Source organism: Gossypium arboreum, chromosome 11, assembly GCF_025698485.1.
Source record: "Gossypium arboreum isolate Shixiya-1 chromosome 11, ASM2569848v2, whole genome shotgun sequence".
NCBI lineage: Eukaryota > Viridiplantae > Streptophyta > Magnoliopsida > Malvales > Malvaceae > Gossypium > Gossypium arboreum.
This window is the reverse complement of record NC_069080.1, coordinates 8,449,456-8,469,398: the sequence shown is the minus strand read 5'-3', so window position 1 is coordinate 8,469,398 and position 19,943 is coordinate 8,449,456. Positions and strand designations below refer to the sequence as shown.

The 19,943-nt window shown below is 29.9% G+C and overlaps 2 protein-coding genes across 2 annotated transcripts; both read right to left on the bottom strand.

Annotated features, from left to right (window-relative positions):
- Nucleotides 1-1,440: 1,440 nt before the first annotated feature.
- LOC108474034 (probable glycerol-3-phosphate acyltransferase 8) lies at nt 1,441-6,236 on the bottom strand. The gene is made up of 3 exons (XM_017775909.2): nt 5,719-6,236; nt 5,286-5,598; nt 1,441-2,614 (listed from the first exon to the last, which is right to left on the bottom strand). The coding sequence occupies exons 1-3, from the start codon at nt 6,027-6,029 to the stop codon at nt 1,736-1,738; spliced, it is 1,503 nt and encodes a 500-aa protein (XP_017631398.2). The 5' UTR covers nt 6,030-6,236; the 3' UTR covers nt 1,441-1,735.
- A 9,789-nt stretch (nt 6,237-16,025) lies between these two features.
- Nucleotides 16,026-18,198, bottom strand: LOC108470414 (aquaporin PIP1-2). Its single transcript, XM_017771709.2, is given in 5 exon segments — nt 16,026-16,242; nt 16,245-16,263; nt 16,361-16,501; nt 16,755-17,050; nt 17,604-18,198. Coding segments are annotated over 5 exon segments (852 nt in total). The 5' UTR covers nt 17,932-18,198; the 3' UTR covers nt 16,026-16,174.
- Nucleotides 18,199-19,943: the final 1,745 nt, after the last annotated feature.

The window sequence follows — 19,943 nt, the reverse complement described above, 5'->3', positions numbered from 1 at the left end:
ATATTACGGTGAGATTTGTGTGGCATAGACGGTAAATAAATTGTTTTAAAATGAATGTTTTTGGAAATGAGAAGGGGGAAATCACAACCGCGGTTAACGAGAAGCGCCGCCACCGTCCTTGTCGCTAAAAGATTATAAGTTGGGACAAAGGCACGCCGGAAAAGGACCTGAACTAATATTGAAGTGCTAGCAAATTTTAATTAACTACTTTTTTATTTTAGAAAATCCATTTGTGGAATGAATTGTTCTCTTCTTTTTTTGCATCATATCATATTTAACAAAATTTCCATTTTTCATTAAACCGATTCAATTAATTGACTGATCTTAAAAATAAAATAATGTTTTGATTAAAATTGACTGACCTTATTATAATTTTTATTTACTAGATGATACATATATAGAGGTATTCTCAGACGTTGAACCGAGTAGTTACCTAAATTTGTTCGGAAAAAAATACATTATTTTGATTAATATTTTAATTACGAAGAAAAATATAATGCAAAAGTATAAACATAGATACATTCGTCACTCAAGTCCAAAAAATAGCTGACTTACATGCAAAAGGGCCACATGGCCTAGCACAATCAATCAACTTACAACTACTCAAAAAGCTAGATTGATCAGACTCCATGGATCAAACAAAGGCACCCAAAAAGCGCAAAATCGAAAGGGAAAACAAACCAATAGTACCAAGCAACATAAAAACCTGATATTTACGCGTAAAAGGAAACTGATTATACAAGTATTTCATCGTTAAATAATAATCTATGCTTAAGGTGATATCAATGACAGATTCAACGCTCATGGCAGTGTGTGAATTTACCTAATAACAAGTTGAAACTTCAAGTATAATAATTTTGATTATAGCATAAAAACAATAAATAAAAAAGTTGAAAATACGTATAACTTTAAACAATCAAGAAAGCCGCTTTCTTTACTATCTATACAATTAAAGTGGTCTAGGCATCACACTTATCATCAACATTTTTTCAAAATCAAATCGGATTAAGATATTGATTTAGAATAAGAGATTAAATTAATTGAATTATGAATTGTAGGTTCAATTAATTTTATTTATTTTCAATAATTTATTTAATTAAATTAATTAAATTAATCGAATTAAAATTAATAATCTAATTAGTAACTAGTTACATTTTAAATCAACAAACGAAAATCCACTTAATTTGAGTTCTTGAAAGAAAACACACACTAAAGCATAGATCTCGTTGAGAAAGGAAAAATAAAGAAGGAAATCAAAAGAACCATCCTTGAAAAAAAATAAAGGGAATTTAAAAAAAAAAAAGTGAAAAAAGGTGCACTTTCGCATAAGACAAGGGACAGGGCAATAAGCGCAGAAACAACTCATAGAAAAGACTGACTCAACTTTTCTAACATGCAAAATTAGCTTATTCGAAACACCTGCCCTGCCTGCAAATTAAATTTTAGTCATACTAATACAACATCATTTCATTATGGAAATGGTAAATATAACCCATCAAACAATAGCAAAGTTTGCATGAAAGTAATACGCAAAAGTCGAAGCAATTATACATTTTAACAAATATGACATAAATGACGAATCCCTCAAAGACCTCTCATTTCATAATATGCTCAAAGCAAATTAGTGCTCCCCACACATCCACTTTAGAAAAATACCAAACTAATTAAGCCTCCTAATGTCACTTTCTAAATCCATATGTTTTGAGAAACTCTCCTGAAATGCGACAAACCCAACTTATTTCTTGCCATTGTACATCGATTCTACCTTACCATCGTTTCCTCCAAGCAACATGTATTTATCTTTCCTAGTCAATCCAGTGCATTCAAACCCCAGGACATCACCCAACACCTTCTGCACGTGATTCGCTACCTCGATCGCCGATTTCCCTCCGGCCTTCACTGTCATCTCTTCCGGCAATCGATCAAGGAACGTGACCTCGTATGTTGGCCTTGGATTCATGAAGAAGAAATAAGGGTCCCAGAATTTGACCCCTCTCACGGTCGTCCCGTAGAACATGCTCTGCTTGCAATTGACGGCAACGGGGACGATCCTATCGCTCATTTCTGCGAACAAAGCACTGAACCTCAACAAGAATTGCTCACGACACGTGGTCCCCTCCGGACAAACTACTAGATCACCTTTTTGCAACAGTTCTGAAATTCGGGCAGCATCGGCCGCACGATCACGAGTTAAAGCAATGGCTGGGATTGGAGATAGGAACCTCGAGAGACGGCTTACGCTGTATGTGACACACGAGACTTTGCGTCCAAGTGCGATGGCGATCACAATCGGGTCAAGAGCTGTGCGGTGATTGCAGACGTAGAGGTTGCCTGGGGTCCCCGCAGATGGTGGGGGAGGTCGCTTTCCGCGGATCACGAGGTGAATGCCGAGCATCTCGTAAGTGTAGCGTACGATACGCTCGGGTAAAGGTAGATTGAAGTAGACACGAATAATGGAGAGGATGAAGCCAAATGGCAGCCAAAGGTAGGTTAGCCAGGCATTGAGTGGATCCGGACGTTGGACAAAGCGACCATCGTGGAAGATAATGCGGCTCTTTAGGCGATCAAGCGGTACTGGTGATGCTGATTTGCTAGGGTGCACCATGTACCCCTCCTGTTCACATCCCAAATTTTCATACACGTATTTAGTTTATAGTACAAAAAGAATACTATAAATCCATCGACGGTAGATAACATGTAGAAATGAATTGCAATATCCTACAATTTGTTTTTCTATATACGTCCGTATTTAAGTGACTATTTCAAATTTATAATAATTTTATCACTTGCTTATCAGTTGCTTTCATGTTGAATTTCAAAGTTCAATTCATAACATCCAGAGGATACTATTAAATTAGATTACGTGGTATTTTTATAAGGTATAATGATTTATTTAGACCTCTAATTTTATAAAAAGTATCATTTTAGTTCTTTTAATTTTTCATTTTTTAGCATTTAAATTTGCATCTTTTATCAAATTACTCAAAATAATCAAAAATTAACATTTTTAACTTTACTGATGTGACGTATACGTAGATTGTCATGTCACGTAGATGACACATTAGCATTTAATTATTTTTAAAAATTTACAAAATTATTTTTAAAAAATTAAAAATCATTAAAATTATTAAAATAATATTATTTTTAATATTTTAAAATTTTAAAAATTAATTAAATCTTGACGTGTCATCCATACAGCAATCCGCATGATGCCATTTCAGAAAGTTAAAAATCTTAATTTTTCTATCTATTTTGGCGTGATTTAACAAAAATACAAGTTAAAAAGTTAAAATTAAACAGAAAATTAAAATTACTTTTTATAAAATTGGAAGGCCAAAAATTATTATACCTTTTCATAATTATGTAAAATTACATAAAAGCCCTATAAAAAATAAAAGTATTGATAAACTATAAAAATAGTCACGTTTGTTTGCATCATATTATATTTTAATTACTGATGTTTGAAATATTACGTTTTAGTCACTTACTTTCATTTTATTACGAAGTGGTCACTCTATCACTAAATTCGGTTACCTCCCTAACAGCAACTGAACATCCAAGCAAATTGAATTGCCATGTAAGACTATCGTTAGGGAGGTAACAGTATTTAACAGTAGAATGACCACTTTGTAACAAAACGATAACGCAAGTGACTAAAATGTAACATTTTATAAATAAGTAATTAAATGTAATCTGAGACAAACAAAAATAACTATTTTTATAATTTATCCTAAAAGTATTGACTTTCAGTATATTCTCTAAAGTAATGTTAAAAAGATCTTATAACAACCAGTAAAGCCATAATAATCTTTTAAGGGACCAAATAAAATTTTAAATTTTTATAGTCTATATATTTATAATTTTAACAGATTAAATTAAATTTTTATAATTTTAAGGGCCAAAATATAATTTTACTTTTACTAATTTAAAATTTTAAAAAATTTAAAGACTTAAATAATAATTTTACATTTTAGAAGGCCAAGACCTATGATAGCCCTTCTAGATTCGCCACTGACAACTACAAGAAATGTTAAAATCCTAAATTTAATATTTTATTTACTTTATTTTATTTGATATTCCACATGTGTAATATTAATTATGTTATTAATTTTAAATATTATTTTATTTAATTTAACAATTCTTTTTATACGTGGACTTCAATTATTAAAGAAAAACATGAGATTAAAAGGAAAAATAAATAAATTTAAAATGTCCAAAATAATACAGACACTAAAAGTAGGACTAGACCTTCTTAGAGACTAATTTATCAATAAATAACAAATTTTAGATTAAACGAGTTACGAGATAGGATCAATAAATGAAACTATGCCACCCAAAAAAGTACACATTTATGAGGTAGACCTGCACCTCTTTGTGTTGGTGGGCTGTTGAGCGATGTTAAAATTGTGGGTCCAATCCAAAAATTAATACTTTAACCTAACCTTATCTGTTTGGATAAAAATTAATTATGAATCTTAACTTTTTGGATAAAAAATAATTATAATGACAGTCTGAGTTAAACTTTTAATAAAATTAGACTTCATTATTTGTATACTCCATAAATTTATGAATGTTAATTTAAATTTTGAAAAAAAATGTTTCAAACAAATTTATGTTAACTAGATTTTGGCTTAATTACTATGTGGGTTAAAATCTATTCAACAAATTTAGAAAAATTAAATATAATTTTGATTGAAATAATAAAATTTTAAGTTGAAATATTATATTTTAAAATTTTATATAAAAGATAAAAAATATATTTAAAATAATATTTATTATTTTATAAAAAATTTAGTAATTTTATAATTAAATTGTAACTATATCAAAATTTTAAATAATAACATAAATGTTCTTATATAATAATTAGATAAATTATTGATAGATACATATGTAAATAGACAAAATCTATGTTGTTTAGGCTAATTAGAGTGATGGAAATATTACAAATTAATTACAGCAACAAAACAATTCAAGTTAATCAAGTTTACACCGACCATGACTTTAATGATATAAATAAATATGTTTTGCAAGATTATCACGTTTTAACTCTACCCTGTATATATTACCGTTTAAAGATTTTTCTGAACTTACGTCGCTTTAATTTCATAATTCAGAATGTCCCTCGATTATTAATTCCTCTCTCGAGAAAAAAAGTGAAAGAAACAAAGAGAAAACCTATGAATCAAAGCTTAATATAAATGAAGAATATCGATCAACATAGAATAGATGATCGTAGGTCGTAGAAAGACGAGAAAAGTAAGGCTACTTCTAGTAAGAAAACTAACCTTGCAAATTGACATGAAATCATGATCAGATTCACGGTCTCCGATTCCAAGATCAGGCGATTCATCACCAAACTCCTTCAAAATGGCTAATCTCTTAAACTTCCCTACTAAAACCCCGGGATTCTTCACAAATCCCGTCGCCTTCTTTGTTTTAGGGTTCACTTCAATCTCTGTGCCTAAAACTTTATCTCCGCCGAGAAAATCCTTCACAAACGGCTCCACCATGAACGTCGGATTCGCCGTTACCACTACTTTCCTCTTGCATCTGTCAAATACCTCGAAACTTTCCTTCCTTACATTTGCAGCATAGAATCTATGAAAAATAAAATAACTCAGCAAGATAAGCTTAAAACGCTTCTAAAAGCTTAGCAAGAATGAAGTCGGACAATATTTTAAAAAAGGAAAAGGTTCGGATCTCTTTTGCTGGTGATACCTGGGAAGAACAGCGCGAGATACCAGCTCGATGTCGCGGATCTTGAGTCCAGCGAAGGAGATGAAAATGAGGATTTGAATACCAATAGCTTCGGAAATGAAGAGATAAGATATGATGACCAGAGGCAGAGAAAGAAGAAGGATAAGACCTCGAAGGAGGCTTCCCGCTTCGACGGCAATAAGCATGAAGTAGGGGAAAGAGCTTCGTGAGATTAAAAGCGTGCCATCCAGATCGGCGGCGATCGATTCATACTTCAATCCATCGCATTCCGTTATCGATGGAAAGGTTTTCCCTGCTTTCGGTGGAGCCATTTTTTGTTTTTCTCTTTGTAGCTGTGCTGTTTTCCCTTCTGCTCTTTTAAGGGTGGGGGGGGGGGGGGAGGAGAGAAGGGAAGGGAACGTTGTGTTTTAAATGTGGCGGTTGAACTTTAAATTACGAGAATAGGCCTAAGGTTATGGCGGGTCAGAATGACGGAACACGCAGATTTATACTGAAGTGACTGATACACCCTTTTCTTGTTAGTATTTGAAAAGAAACTCCATAAATGATTAATAGTTTAATTTGAATTTTGAGATTATGGTTGCTCACTGCTCAACCGCTTTCTGCGCGCCCTAATTAATATATTTACTTCCGAAACACCCAAGGTTTTATTTTCTTTAAAAAAATTTATGCAAGATCAAATGCACATTAGTCAATTTCCAAATCAGTAATTGTTTTTAAGAAACCTCTACCATTCAAAAACAATACTGGAAAATTTTCCATTAAAATTTAAATTTTCTATTGATTAAATAAAATTATTAAAACATTATCAACATATGTATGAAAAGGTAAGTAGAGTTGTACTTTTTGTTCCATGCAATGTTGGTTGATAACGTAACTATGGTTCAAATTAAGTCGAAAGGTGGGTTGCCAGTCGCCACCACCCAAGATATATAATTAGTTATTTTTAGATCAAAGATTGGTGGCCTACAGACCAAGAATTTCGCCTATCTTTTCCCTTTAGAAGAATATAACGTCAATTTTTTTTTCCTAGGCTTTGATATCTAGTTGTTACGCCCAATTTTCATTAGATATAAAGTTGAATTAAGTCCAGGGATTGAAATTCTTTTCAATTTGATTTTTTTAGTATGTCTATTTGGTGCATCCAAAGGTATCATAGTCACTTAATAATGAGGGTGATATTGGTTCGGTTTAATTGGATATTTTAAATTTTTTAATCGTCCATTTTAATTTGGTTCGAATAAATTCGGTTTTTTTTTCATATTAAATTTTTGTTTTAAATTTTAAGCTTATTCTGATAAAATAAGATTTATTTTATAGCATTTGAATATTATTTGAAAAATTTCAAAGCATTTTTCTTAAATATTTCTAGAAAATAACAATTTTTAAATAAATTTAAATTTATTTTTCCTATTTTAAATACAAAATATTTAAATATGAAATATTTATTTTATATCACAAATATTAAAATTAATTTTTATAAAATAAAAATAGAATTCAATTCGATTTTAGATAATTGCAAATTTTAAACTTGTATTCCATAAATGACCGACACATTGGTTCAAGTCAGTTTTAAGTTTTTCAAGATCAATCATACATAGTATAGTCCACTAATAGTGTATGAACTTACATACTACCAGTGTATCAAATATGAACTCTTAATATATAGCTTAGAGGAGGACATTCGCTCCCTTAATAAATGGATAAGTTTTAATTGTGACCCTCCCAAAAGTAATAATTCAATTCAAGTTTTTAGCCTATTAATTAAATTAAAATATTTTTAACACCTCTTAAATATTAATAATTAAACTAAGATGTTTTAGTTATAAAAAACTGAGATAAATATTAAATTTGTATATGAATTTTTGTCTACTATGTAATTTTATACATGAAATTTGAATTATGATTCATATATATATATATATATATATATATATAATTTTGATTTTGATTCAATTATACGTGTTTAAATAAATGAATGCATATATTTAATTTCACATTGAATTAATATAATTGTTTGTGTATGTAACATATCAATCTAAAACAGTGTTAATTCAATAATGTTGTTAGTGATTTATGAAAATTGAATTAAATCAAAATTTCATATATAAAATCATACAAAATTAAAATTTATACATGACATGGCACATTAAATCAAAATTTATATATAATTTTGATATTTATGGTTAAGAAATTTATAAATTTATTCCTAGATTTTCTTCGCCATATAGACTAATAGATTGCAATGTGAAGAAAGAATATTATTATATATTGTCATGTTATTCAATTTAATAATATTTAAAATCCATCCTTAAATATTGGACTGGATTCTATGTTTGATGATAATACATACATATAATCAAACTCAATCAAATTATAATTCGGGAACAAAACCTAAAATACTAAAATGATTATTCCTTTCTTTGCGTGTTTGGCAAACAAAATTGACTTTGAGGTTTTAGGTGAGGAAGTTTTCATATTATGAAATTAAATGACGTCCAAAATCTTCAGCAAAAGTAAATAAATAAAATTTAGTATTTAAAGCCACATGGTGAAAATTAATATGTGAAAAAGACATATTGACATGTCGGCTAGTGATAGAATTCATTGCACTTCGTCTTTTATGATTACATTTATAAATTATTGTCATAATGCAGAATTTTGCTTTTTAACTTTTACATTTTTTGTTAATTTAATTTTTATTAAATTTGATTATTCATTTTAAAAAATCACTTTTATTAACAAAATTACAATTAAATTATTTTTAATAACGTTGGTATAGTAACCCACATAACATGTTTTTTATTCGACATCACAATATATCTTATATTCCATGTCAACGAATAATTTAAAATTTTACAAAAATTCAAAATTCAAAAAAAAAATATAAAGTGTTCATATTGATTGCAAAACAATATTTCTATTAAAAAATTAAAATTGACTTTTTAGTCAATATTTTTCATTAAAAAACATCTATTTGACTTTTTTTGAAATGTTTATGGTCAAATTTGACTCTTTTAAAAAGGTTGAAAATCAATTTTAACTAAAAAAAAAACATTTCTACTTGCAGTCCCTGCTCGCCTTTGTAGAATTGAGTATCATTGACCCAAGCTTTAAAGTCTCACTCTCAACAGGCTCCGCTTCATTCTCTTTCTTGATTGCAGACATCTTGGATCACTTTGGATAGTCTCGCATCCTATGCTGACCACAATATAAGGCATTTCAATGACTTCGTCTCATTTTATCTGACCCACTTGGCTTCGATAGAATGCACAATCAAACCAAGTCTCATCGTCCTATTCGATGGCAAAAAGCGCAAACTTTTTTAGACAGTCCTTTACCACATAAGGGCCATCACAAAGGAAGCATTTCACTAGCCTCTTCGATCTGTTGTTGGGTTTCCACTTCCCATTAAGTGGTTTCTCATTGCCACCATTGCCATGTAATAGCCCGATTTTCAATGGTACTGAAAAAGGCGGTTTCAGAATCCCATTTCTATAAATCGGAACCGTAAATATTAAATATTTACAGAGTTGGTATAAAAGAATATTAAAGTTTGGCCCATCAATTTTGTCTATTAATTATTTAATTTAGGTACAGAGATTAAATTGCAAAGCCCAATTGCTATAGAGTTTTTAATTGACAAAACGCATGAAGACCTAAATGGAAATTAAACTAAATTCCAAAATAGCAATTAGACTCTAAATTAAAACCAAATTAAAGTAATTAAGTTAGATTAACCTTAATTAATCAAGGTATATAAAGTTGAGATAGTGGAAAATTCCACTATAGTCTTCTCCAAATGATTGTCTTTCATAGATGAACAAAAGAGAAAACCTTCCACGCTTTCTCAAATTTTGACCAAAAATTATTCAAGGTAATTAGGTCATTTCTCTTGTAATTTTTATAGATTTGAGGTCACAGAAACTTGATTTAACTACCCTATAACACACTTCGCCCGACTCTATTATCGGGTCAGAGCTACAAAATGCTATAGTTGAGATATGAAACAGTTACAGACTTTAATCGATCCATTCTAACTAAAAAACAATTTAATTCCATTAATTCAAACATTCATCAAAATTTAAAACATTTACTAAGTCATATTCGAGCTTGTGTAAGCTCTGAGGTTGACCTCGGATCAAATGAGGATCAAATTGCAAAGATTTCAAAAGTTTAGAATGATGTTGTGGTATAACATCCCAAATGTTCGACAAGTCAACTAGTCAAACAAAAAATGCTACAATTCCCATTAATTTCGTGATGAAAGCATTAGTACATAATTCAACGATGGTTACTAAAATATATTTTTTTATTTTCTTTATAACCTTCGACCTGTGCTAAATTAATACACTGTTCTTAAATTCCAATTAGACTAATCCATGATCCTAAGGCTTAGCCTACCAATATCCCCGTTATATGTATGCTACAACTTAGAAAAAAAAGCTCATGTTAGCTAAAAAAATTCTGGCTTAGTCCCTCTCCAGCTTCTCGTATAGTCCATTGTACACGAGAAGCATCACAATAAGCTAGGTAAGTCTGAATGGACCTCATAAGTTATTAAAATAACATACTTGATCTTGATATTATCATATGACTTCAATGGTCTGGTCTTTTGTTTGAAGTCACTTGTACGAGAGTAGACTTTGTGTCATCATGGTGTACTATTGACACCATTCCCTAACACAACTTTCAAATTGACACATTTTATACATTGACACAGTTCTTTATTTTCATCGTACGTGCATTAATATATCTTATAGGATGATTCCACTTGCGTATATATATTTATTTCATACATGCAGATCCATATATACGAATTCATAGTTGTGGATTCCTACCTACAAGTCTCTAATTAATGGACACGCTTATACAAGCTCACACATGTGGGCCCACGTGCGCGGAGTATTGTATGCGAACTCATTTTTGGTGGACTTAGATTCACGAGATAATACAGTGGCGAACTTAAACTTGAGGATTCATACTCATCAATTAGTTCTTGGGGACTCTTATCTGAAAGATAGTCCATGCGGACTCTTACTTGAAAGATAGTTCATGCGAACTTTTATTTGAAAGATACATGCGAACTCTTATTTGAAAGATAATCTCGCAAATTTTAAGCTTGGATTATGAAAAAATGACTAAATTGTAAAGTTTAATTGTTAGTTTTGTACATAAGGTCTAAAGTGAATAAAATGAAAATTTGTTGTGAAATTTTGAAAATTATGGTTATTTCAGTGACTAAATTGAATAAAACACTAAACTTTAGGGGTATCAAAAAATAAGATTGTATAAATTCATTCATGTCATGGCACAATGTATAAATGTTTAGTATTTAATGAATTGAATGGAACAATTGTATAGATCAATAATTGGATCAAAACGGAGATAATCAAGGAAAAACTAAAATTATCGATTAGTCCCTGAGGATTCAACTTGTTTGGTGTTTTGACCAGGTAAGTTCATATGGAATTTACTATTCTATTTTAATTATGTATGAATTATACTTGAATTAATGTATATATATACTTGCTAGAATTAAGTAGAATTAGGAATTTGGCACAAATATATTGTATTGGATTGAATTGTAAATCCTTGTAAATATTGGTTGTATGGAAATAATACAAGGTTTATAGGATTTGATATTGACATTTATACAAAATTAGTACCTAAGTGAACTTAGTAAAAATTTAGGATTCATATGACATGTCATTAGGGTTATACACGCATTTGATCAGGGATTTACATGTTATTACGATACCTAACATCCGTTGCAGGTTTTCGAGTTAAATGTATTATAGGTTTAACCCGGATAAGTAACTTCTATTTAATGTCAACTTGTGTGAGCAATAGAATTGCCCACAAGCAACTAGGATTGTTACACATTTTTTTGCATTTAAGCCAATAAATTATTTAATGATTCTATTAAAATTTATTAAGAAATAAGTTAATATATTTTATTATATTGACTTAAAATGTTGGTAGTTATACACAACATGCATGATACAACCATAAAATATTAAGCAAATTCTTTTCTTAGGTTACAAATATATAACAATTACTTGAGTGAGGACTAGTTTAACATTATTTTTGAGAATTGATTTTAAAAAGTGTTGTGGAAAAGTAAATTTGAGTAGTGCTTTTGAGAAATAAAATTTTATTTTAGACATGTGTTATAAAGTAATAAATATATATTTAAATAATGTTCAAATTAGTTAATATTATTATATTTTAATAAGAATATAAAATTAATTTATAATAATTTGTTGTTAATATTTTAATATATGAAATATAAATTTTAAATATTTTAAGCAATTAATATTAATTATCTATAAAATTTAATTGAATATATAAAATATATTTTAAAAATTAAAATATAACCAATAAAATTTTAAATAAATAATATTATATATTTAAAATAAATTTCAATAGAAAAATAATTACATATCCCATATAAATAGCATATAATATGCTTTATAAAGGTTAAAATTGTTTTCTGTTCCTAAAAGTGTTTTTGTCAAAAGCAAAAGTTAAAAAAAACTGTTTTTGCTTTTGGGTTCAAAAACGCTTTTGATCCAAAAAAAATTGATTTTGTTTAGTGTTGTTTATAACTCTAAGAATACACTATTAATAATGCTTAATATTTACTTCAACAAAATTCTTAAAATAAATAGTAAAAACATTATTAAGAAATAATATTAAATTAAGCCTCAGTAATTAATTAAAATAAATTAAAAAATCCTTATATATACGTAGAGGAAGCCTTGAAGCTAAAATAGCAAAATTTACATGACTTGGTCAACCCATGCTTTAATTCCTTTTCAAATTTTATTTACATATATAATATTGTCAGTGCATGACGTAAGAATGTTGTTAACATCTATTTAAATTAAGGGGCTGATATGTATATACGTACATTTGTTTCCTAATTAATGTAAAGCTAATATAAATAAGTGTCGTTTATGGCATTGATTAAAGTGCTGTATATATCTACAATTATTTCCTAATTAAATTAAAATTAACATAATAAATACAAAATATTTTTAAAAAAATAAATAAATAATTGAATTGAAATTGAAGTTGGTGTGGTAAAGGTTTGGTTGGAGTGGTTGGAAGATTTTGAAGCGTTTTCAATGGGTTTTCTAATTTAATAGGTGGCCTTAAAATATTCTTAAGGCAAGTAATAACATTATGGCAAATCTCATTCCTTGAAAAAAAAAATAGATTACGTGTGCAATGGGATTTAGAAGAATTTGGAAAACCTTCTTGCTTTAAAAGAGAAGCATAATTCGAATGTTTGCAATTTTTTGTAAATTTAATTTAATTTTATCACAATCTTTTAAAAATATTTTAAATTTGTGTCTCATCATTCATAAGTTTAATTCAAATTTATTTTATTTTAAGTTCATATATAACCCAAAAATATTATTTGTACTTTAAAAAAAAACTCATATATGAAATGTTATCTTTCTACATATTCTTGAATAATATTATTCATACTAATTAATGTTTTTACATTAGATGTATTGTCATTCATTATCAAAGTCAACACATGCGGACCCATATTTTATTAAGAGCTGCATTTTTAGTTTAAGAATTAAATGGAATTTGAGAAAAAAGAATGATAATGTTTATACTAAAGGTATAATGGTAATATTTTATATTACATTTTAAAAAAAATGTAGTTTAAATTTTAGATACGATATCGTTGAAATAAATAATTATAAATTTTAATTATAAATCTTAAAATGAACATGAAAAAAAAAGAATATATTTAATAATAATTCTCATGACTGATTAAAGTGATCTAAAAAATTTTGAAGCCAACAATAGCAACATCTAACATGTAGAATTCCATGGCATTTAAATATTGGGGTATTGTCGAAATTCAGTTATATGTGAATTTTATCCACACACACAAAAGAACAAAGAAACCAAAAAAAAAAAAAAAAAAAAGGTTGAAAGGGAGATTAAGGCGGTAAGGCCAAATAGGCTTCAACTTAATTTGAAAAACATTTAATTTGGGAAATTGTGAGTCACCTGATGCAGAGTTATGACGGCCGTATTGGGTAGGTAGATGCAACGACCAACGCTAACCTCACCAATACTTGCCTTTTTTCTTTCTTTTTGCTGGCCAAATTGGATCCGGGTTTTGTGTTCGAAAATTTATTATTATTTTATGTTTAGAAAATATTAATATTTTGTTTTAATTTCTCTATAAATTATAATTTTATTTTATTTTTATATAATATTTAGAATTATTCATGATTCTTTTTCACCATTAAATAAGAGAATTAATCAATTTCAACATATTCAAATTCTCGCCTTATTGCTCTAATAATAATGTCGATACCAATCAAATTAAAACTTAATTAATAATTTTTATTTTTATTTTTAACTTTTTATTTTAATTATTTATAGCAAACAAGTAACATCTCCTACCTTGCTATTCCTGTTGCATATATGTTATAATTATAAGTAATATATTTATGTAGACTGTTGATCAAGAGTGGTAGTAAAATAGCGATGGATTTAATATTTGGCACTAATAAGGTAGGGTTACTAAATTTGGAGCTGGAGATTTGTAATTGGATAAAGAGAAATTGACAAATAAAAATACTGTCATATGCCAAAAACGACGAATAAAGTTGTTGATGTTATGATTAAATGGATTAGGGGTTTGTGCAGTTGGATTTTATGTTTTTACTCACCCGCCTTCAATAGTGCAGAATGCTATGTTGCGAGTTAAGTGTTAAGCAACATAAATATGGCTTTCTGATTAAGCTTTGAAGTTTAACTTCCTACATTGTAACCAAAAAAAACAAACAGACAAATAATATATGGGAACTATAATTACTATTAATATAATTTTAAAATTATATTTTGAATAAAATTATTACAAATTAAATTAATAATATATTAGGATTTAGATTAAAATAAATTTAAAATAAAGTTTAAAGTAGAAATTAATATATATAAATATATATAAATGTTTATAGTAAAACTCGAATTTAAACCATATGTAAATCATGAGTTTTATTATGATTTCTGGTCACCTAACTGACTATAGGCATGATCTACAAGTATTTAATTTCCATTAAAGGTATGTTTCTACAATGAAGAAAAACAATAATGCATTAAGTTTCCAATTAAGTTGATGTTTTTTCTTAGAGGCATGAGTTGTAATCCATGTAGATAGTATTATATCAATAGATATGTTATTTTTATTTTAATATTGGTATGTACTAATATTTGTATGTTTTGATATATCATTTTAAGTTTATCCGTATTTTTAAAAATTTTTCACACATATATTTATTATTTAATTTTAGTTTCTCAGTAAATTATAGATATACTTAAATATTTCTCACAAATATATTTCTAATATAATTTTAGTTTCTTAATAATTTATATATTATTTTGATAAAAAATATATTAAAGATACATAAAAAAATATCTCATTTACACTCATATAAAATATTTATATGTAAATATAAGTTAATATTTAATTTAGTAACTTCTAATTTTAAATGTAATTATAAAAAATTAAAATGATCAAGTAAAAATTTAAAAGTGACTTAAAATATTATAAATTTGTACCAATCAGCATATATTGATGTATTGACTGAAACGGGTCGGAATACATCGAATTTGTTGAAATTCACCAAAATCTTGATTAGAACAGACAACTTGATACCAATTTAGGACTAAAACGCTACATATCGACCAATACAATCAATAACCACGTGAATAAAGGTAAATGTATTTACATAGAGTGTAAGAAAAACAAAGAATGCATTAATTAGTTATTGTCTTTTATGAATATCATATTGACCAAAATGAGTAGCATTGATTAACATTTTCCTCATTTATGAATGATATTGACCAAAATGATGTTTCGAAATGACACCTATGATACAGTTAAACGTTATTGCCCAAAGCACGAGCTGAGCGAGGAACGTAGGCCACAATACCCTTCCGAAAGACGGACAAGTCAGAAGAAGGACGAAGAGTGTTGGCCGGGCTGCTCCTGCTTCTAATTGGATTAAGTTGAACACCAATGGAGCGAAGGAAGCAGTATCCGAAAGAGCTTCATCTGATATTAATACAAATTAGGATTTGTACAGCTTTTCGGGCAGAGCTGCAGGGGGTTCATGATGGCTTAATGATATTGGCAATATTTAAAATAATTTTGATTCAAAATTTATGCCATTTTTTTAAAAAATCGTGTCATATATAAGTTTATCAAGGAAAAAGGGCATCACTTGAGTGCAAAATCATGCAACATAAATTAGTATAATAAAATGTAATGAAGATACAAATATTTTATTATAATATTCTTTTAAGTTCTTAGCAAGTAACCTATTACGCTCTTGCAGCGGAAATTTTTTGTACGGAAATAAGATCACTTTACACACAAAGTAGTAGATAAAGAACAAAACCCAGATTTCATGCTCTACTCTTGAACGGGATGGCTCGAATGACTATTTGGTGATAAAGCGCAGCAAGTGCAGCCCCAATGAATGGTCCAACCCAAAAGATCCACTGTCAAAAAGGGTGAAAAATGCAAGCCATTATGTCAAGCATATGAACAAAGAAACAACAACAATATATATATAGTTATAATAGTTTTTAAACCTACATGGTCATTCCAAGCATGGTCCCTATTGTAGATGATGGCTGCTCCAAGGCTCCTGGCAGGGTTAATGCCTGTTCCTGTGACGGGGATGGTTGCCAAATGAACCAAGAACACTGCAAACCCAACTGGCAATGGGGCCAATATCTGCAATGTCATATAGAAAACATGAAAAAGTAGATCAAAAGATGTCAACAACAAGCGGCCTTCTTGGTACCAAATAGTTCTCCAAATTCAATGGCTTGTCCAAGCTGAAGGAACACTGATATATCGGATATGAATGAGTCAAAGGAAGTACGTACACATGGTTTATGGTGAGAGTTTCGATGCATATGCATTACCTAAATACTTAAACGCAAAGGAAGTACACACATCGTTTTGAAGGAGAAATAGTACTTACAGGGACATGAGAGTCTCTGGCATTTCTCTTGGCGTCGGTTGCTGAGAAAACAGTGTAAACGAGAACAAATGTACCAACAATCTCAGCTCCAAGGCCGTCCCCTTTGGTGTATCCATGGTTCACAACATTGGCTCCACCACCCTACACCTCATATCTTGATGGCTGGAATCCTTTCACCACCCCAGCACCACATATTGCGCCCAGGCATTGCATTACCATATAAAAGATGGCTCTGGTCAGAGAAAGCTTCCTTGCCAATAACAGACCAAATGTCACAGCTGGGTTTATGTGTCCACCTACTCAATGCATGAACATGAAAAGCAAAAAAACAAAAAAAAAAGTTAATAAAATTACCTGAAATTTCCAACAGTCTTTTTTATAGAAGTCATTAGCAGTTCTATGACTGTCCTAGGCACTAGACAAGGGAGAGAAATAGACTTCTGAAACTTAATATTTTCCAATTTTTTGGGGACCTAATGAAACCTAACCTCCATTTTATGACCCAACTGAACATATAAAGGAGATGAAACAGAGCAAAAACCGAGAGTGAAGCAATAACCCAAACATTTTCTAGTCTTTTCATTATTTTTCTCAGCACACAACAAGGTTTAAGGAAATTTCAATTGAAATAAATATAGTACAAATCTATGTCAAAATAGTAAAACCCAACAAACGATATTTTGACCTCTTTTTTTTTTTGGTCCAAAAATCAAGTATTCAGTCCATGCATTCCCATTATGTTTCTCCATGTTTGCCTTTTGGGTCAAACAAGTTCAATGTTTATTATTTTTAGTCAAATATTCATACATCCAAGCCTAGAGATGAGAGATAGATGATGTAAAAACTAACCTGAGATACCAGCGGTGCAGTAAACAAGGGCAAAGATCATGCCACCGAAGGCCCAAGCAATGCCTTGGATACCAACACTGGCACACTTAGAAGGTGCCCTATTAACACCCATGACGGTCAAGACGGTGATGTAAAGGAACAAGAAAGTTGCCACAAACTCAGCAATCCCAGCTCTCCAAAAAGACCATGAGTAGAGCTCACCATGTTCGAAAAGTGGAGCTGGTGGTGGCTCATTGTAGTCCTTGTCTGTCTGTGCTGTTGTCCCTATAGGTTGCCTTTCTGAGAACTTGTTTGCTCCCAGCCTAACATCCTCTTCTTTGCCTTCCATTTCCTTTTTCTCTCAAGGTATAATGGAGAAAGAATCTGAAGCTTGATGGAATTAGATAAGGTAGAGGGTTTTGAAAAGGTGGTGAGAGTAAAGGTAATATATAGAAAGGCTATCAAAGAAGCAATGTTGATTAAAAGTTACTCTCTTATGGGATTAATGAAGAGTGGAAAGTGCCAAAATGAAAACGTAAAATTAAGGATCTGTCATGACATCAGTATGTTGGCTCAATGGCTCTGATCTTATCTATTTCTCCCAGGAATAGCAAATTTCGAAAGAAACTCTCCTTAATGGCCGAATAAGCGAGGAATTGCATTTCATGTGCATGTGAATGTGCATGTGGAAGCTGATGAGGAAACCATTTTGGCCGCTGTGGGAGAGCGCGACACATTCGGGGCCTCGAAAAAATAAAATATTTTTGACTTGAGTTCTTTAAGTTACCTTGATAAATTACTTTGGCTGATCAAGCTGGTAGCTTTAAACTATGGGTGTATTAATGCAGTGCCTTTTCTCACGAGAATGACAAAACGATGACAAGTGGTAGGAAAATGTGACCAAACCAATCCCTTTCCATTATGAGGTGGCTACCTTCGCATCATCGGTTTCTTTTTTGGCGGAATAGTACTAGTAGGAGCTTCCATTCAAACAAGAACAAAACCTTTGATAAAAGCACCCGTCAAAGTGGTCAAAGGTACGAAATGACTTCCTAAGGCATCACTGCTGCTATTTCTTTCTCTGAGGCCATGCCTAATCGATGAACTCTGATTAGTAGTTAGAAGTATTCTACAAATCATCAATTAAAGCAGGTATTAGAGTTCTGAACATTGGAAATAAAGCTAATTACAACCGTCAAATGGAGTCCATCTCTAGTAGCCCACAACTCGACTTCGGCACTTGTGGCGCAAGGGATATATGGCGAACGATTCTACTACCCAATTTTCATCATGGTCTCGGATAATAGCATCCACACCCGTCTTCCCCTAGTTTCTTACAGAGGATTCGTCCGTATTAAGTTTCATCCAATCTCGTGGTGGGTTAGACTATTTTACTGGAACAAAAGAAAAGAAGATAGTGTCTCTTACGTGCCATGGAAATGGCAAAAAACTCGACTGCTCCAGAGATGACTTTGCTTTGATGGTCTTTTATTGATCATCAGTTTTTGTATCATACTCATCTGGATATATTATTTTAATAATTTATGTTTGAAATGTAACTTTTTAGTTTTTTATGTTAATGTGTTGTAACGTTTTAGCCACTGATTCATTATTGCCGTTAATGGTGTAATGGCAAGTTGAGGTGTCACGTTAAATTATACAATTAGTCTCCATATTTTTTCGTTTTGAGCAATTTTTTTTCTTTTATGTTTTTTTAACTTTTCCCTTTTTTTCTTTATTTTCCATTCTTTTCTGCTTCTCCCTCTATTTTTCTCCTTTCTCCATCTCTTTTAATGTAAAAAAATAAATTACTCAAAAGAAAAAAAAATAGAGATCAATTGTATAATTTAACCTAAAATTTTTATTTGAAATGATGATTTAACGTGCCAAGTCAACGTATTGTTACACCGGTAATAGCAATTAACGCTCAGTGACTAAAATATTACAACATGTCAACGTAAGTTACTAAAACATAACATTTCAAACATAAGCGACTAAAATATAACCTAAGATAAACAAAAATAACTATTTTGACAATTTACCATTTATATTATAATATTACTATAAAATTAATTCTTATTTATTAAAATATAATCCATAAATTGGTATTTAAATTAAACTCTTTTTCTCAACTTGATACCTATTTTTTTTATCACAATAGTTATCTAAATTATAATCCTATCATCAAGGTTAGTTACTCTCTGGACTCTTATCATGTGAACCACTGTCATTTCAACATCTTTATACCTCCGTAACAATGTGAACCGTTTTATTATTATTATTATTAATTTTCAATATCTTATATCATAGTATTTTCAAGTATTTTAAACGATAATTTGATAATATATAGACGGAAAAGGA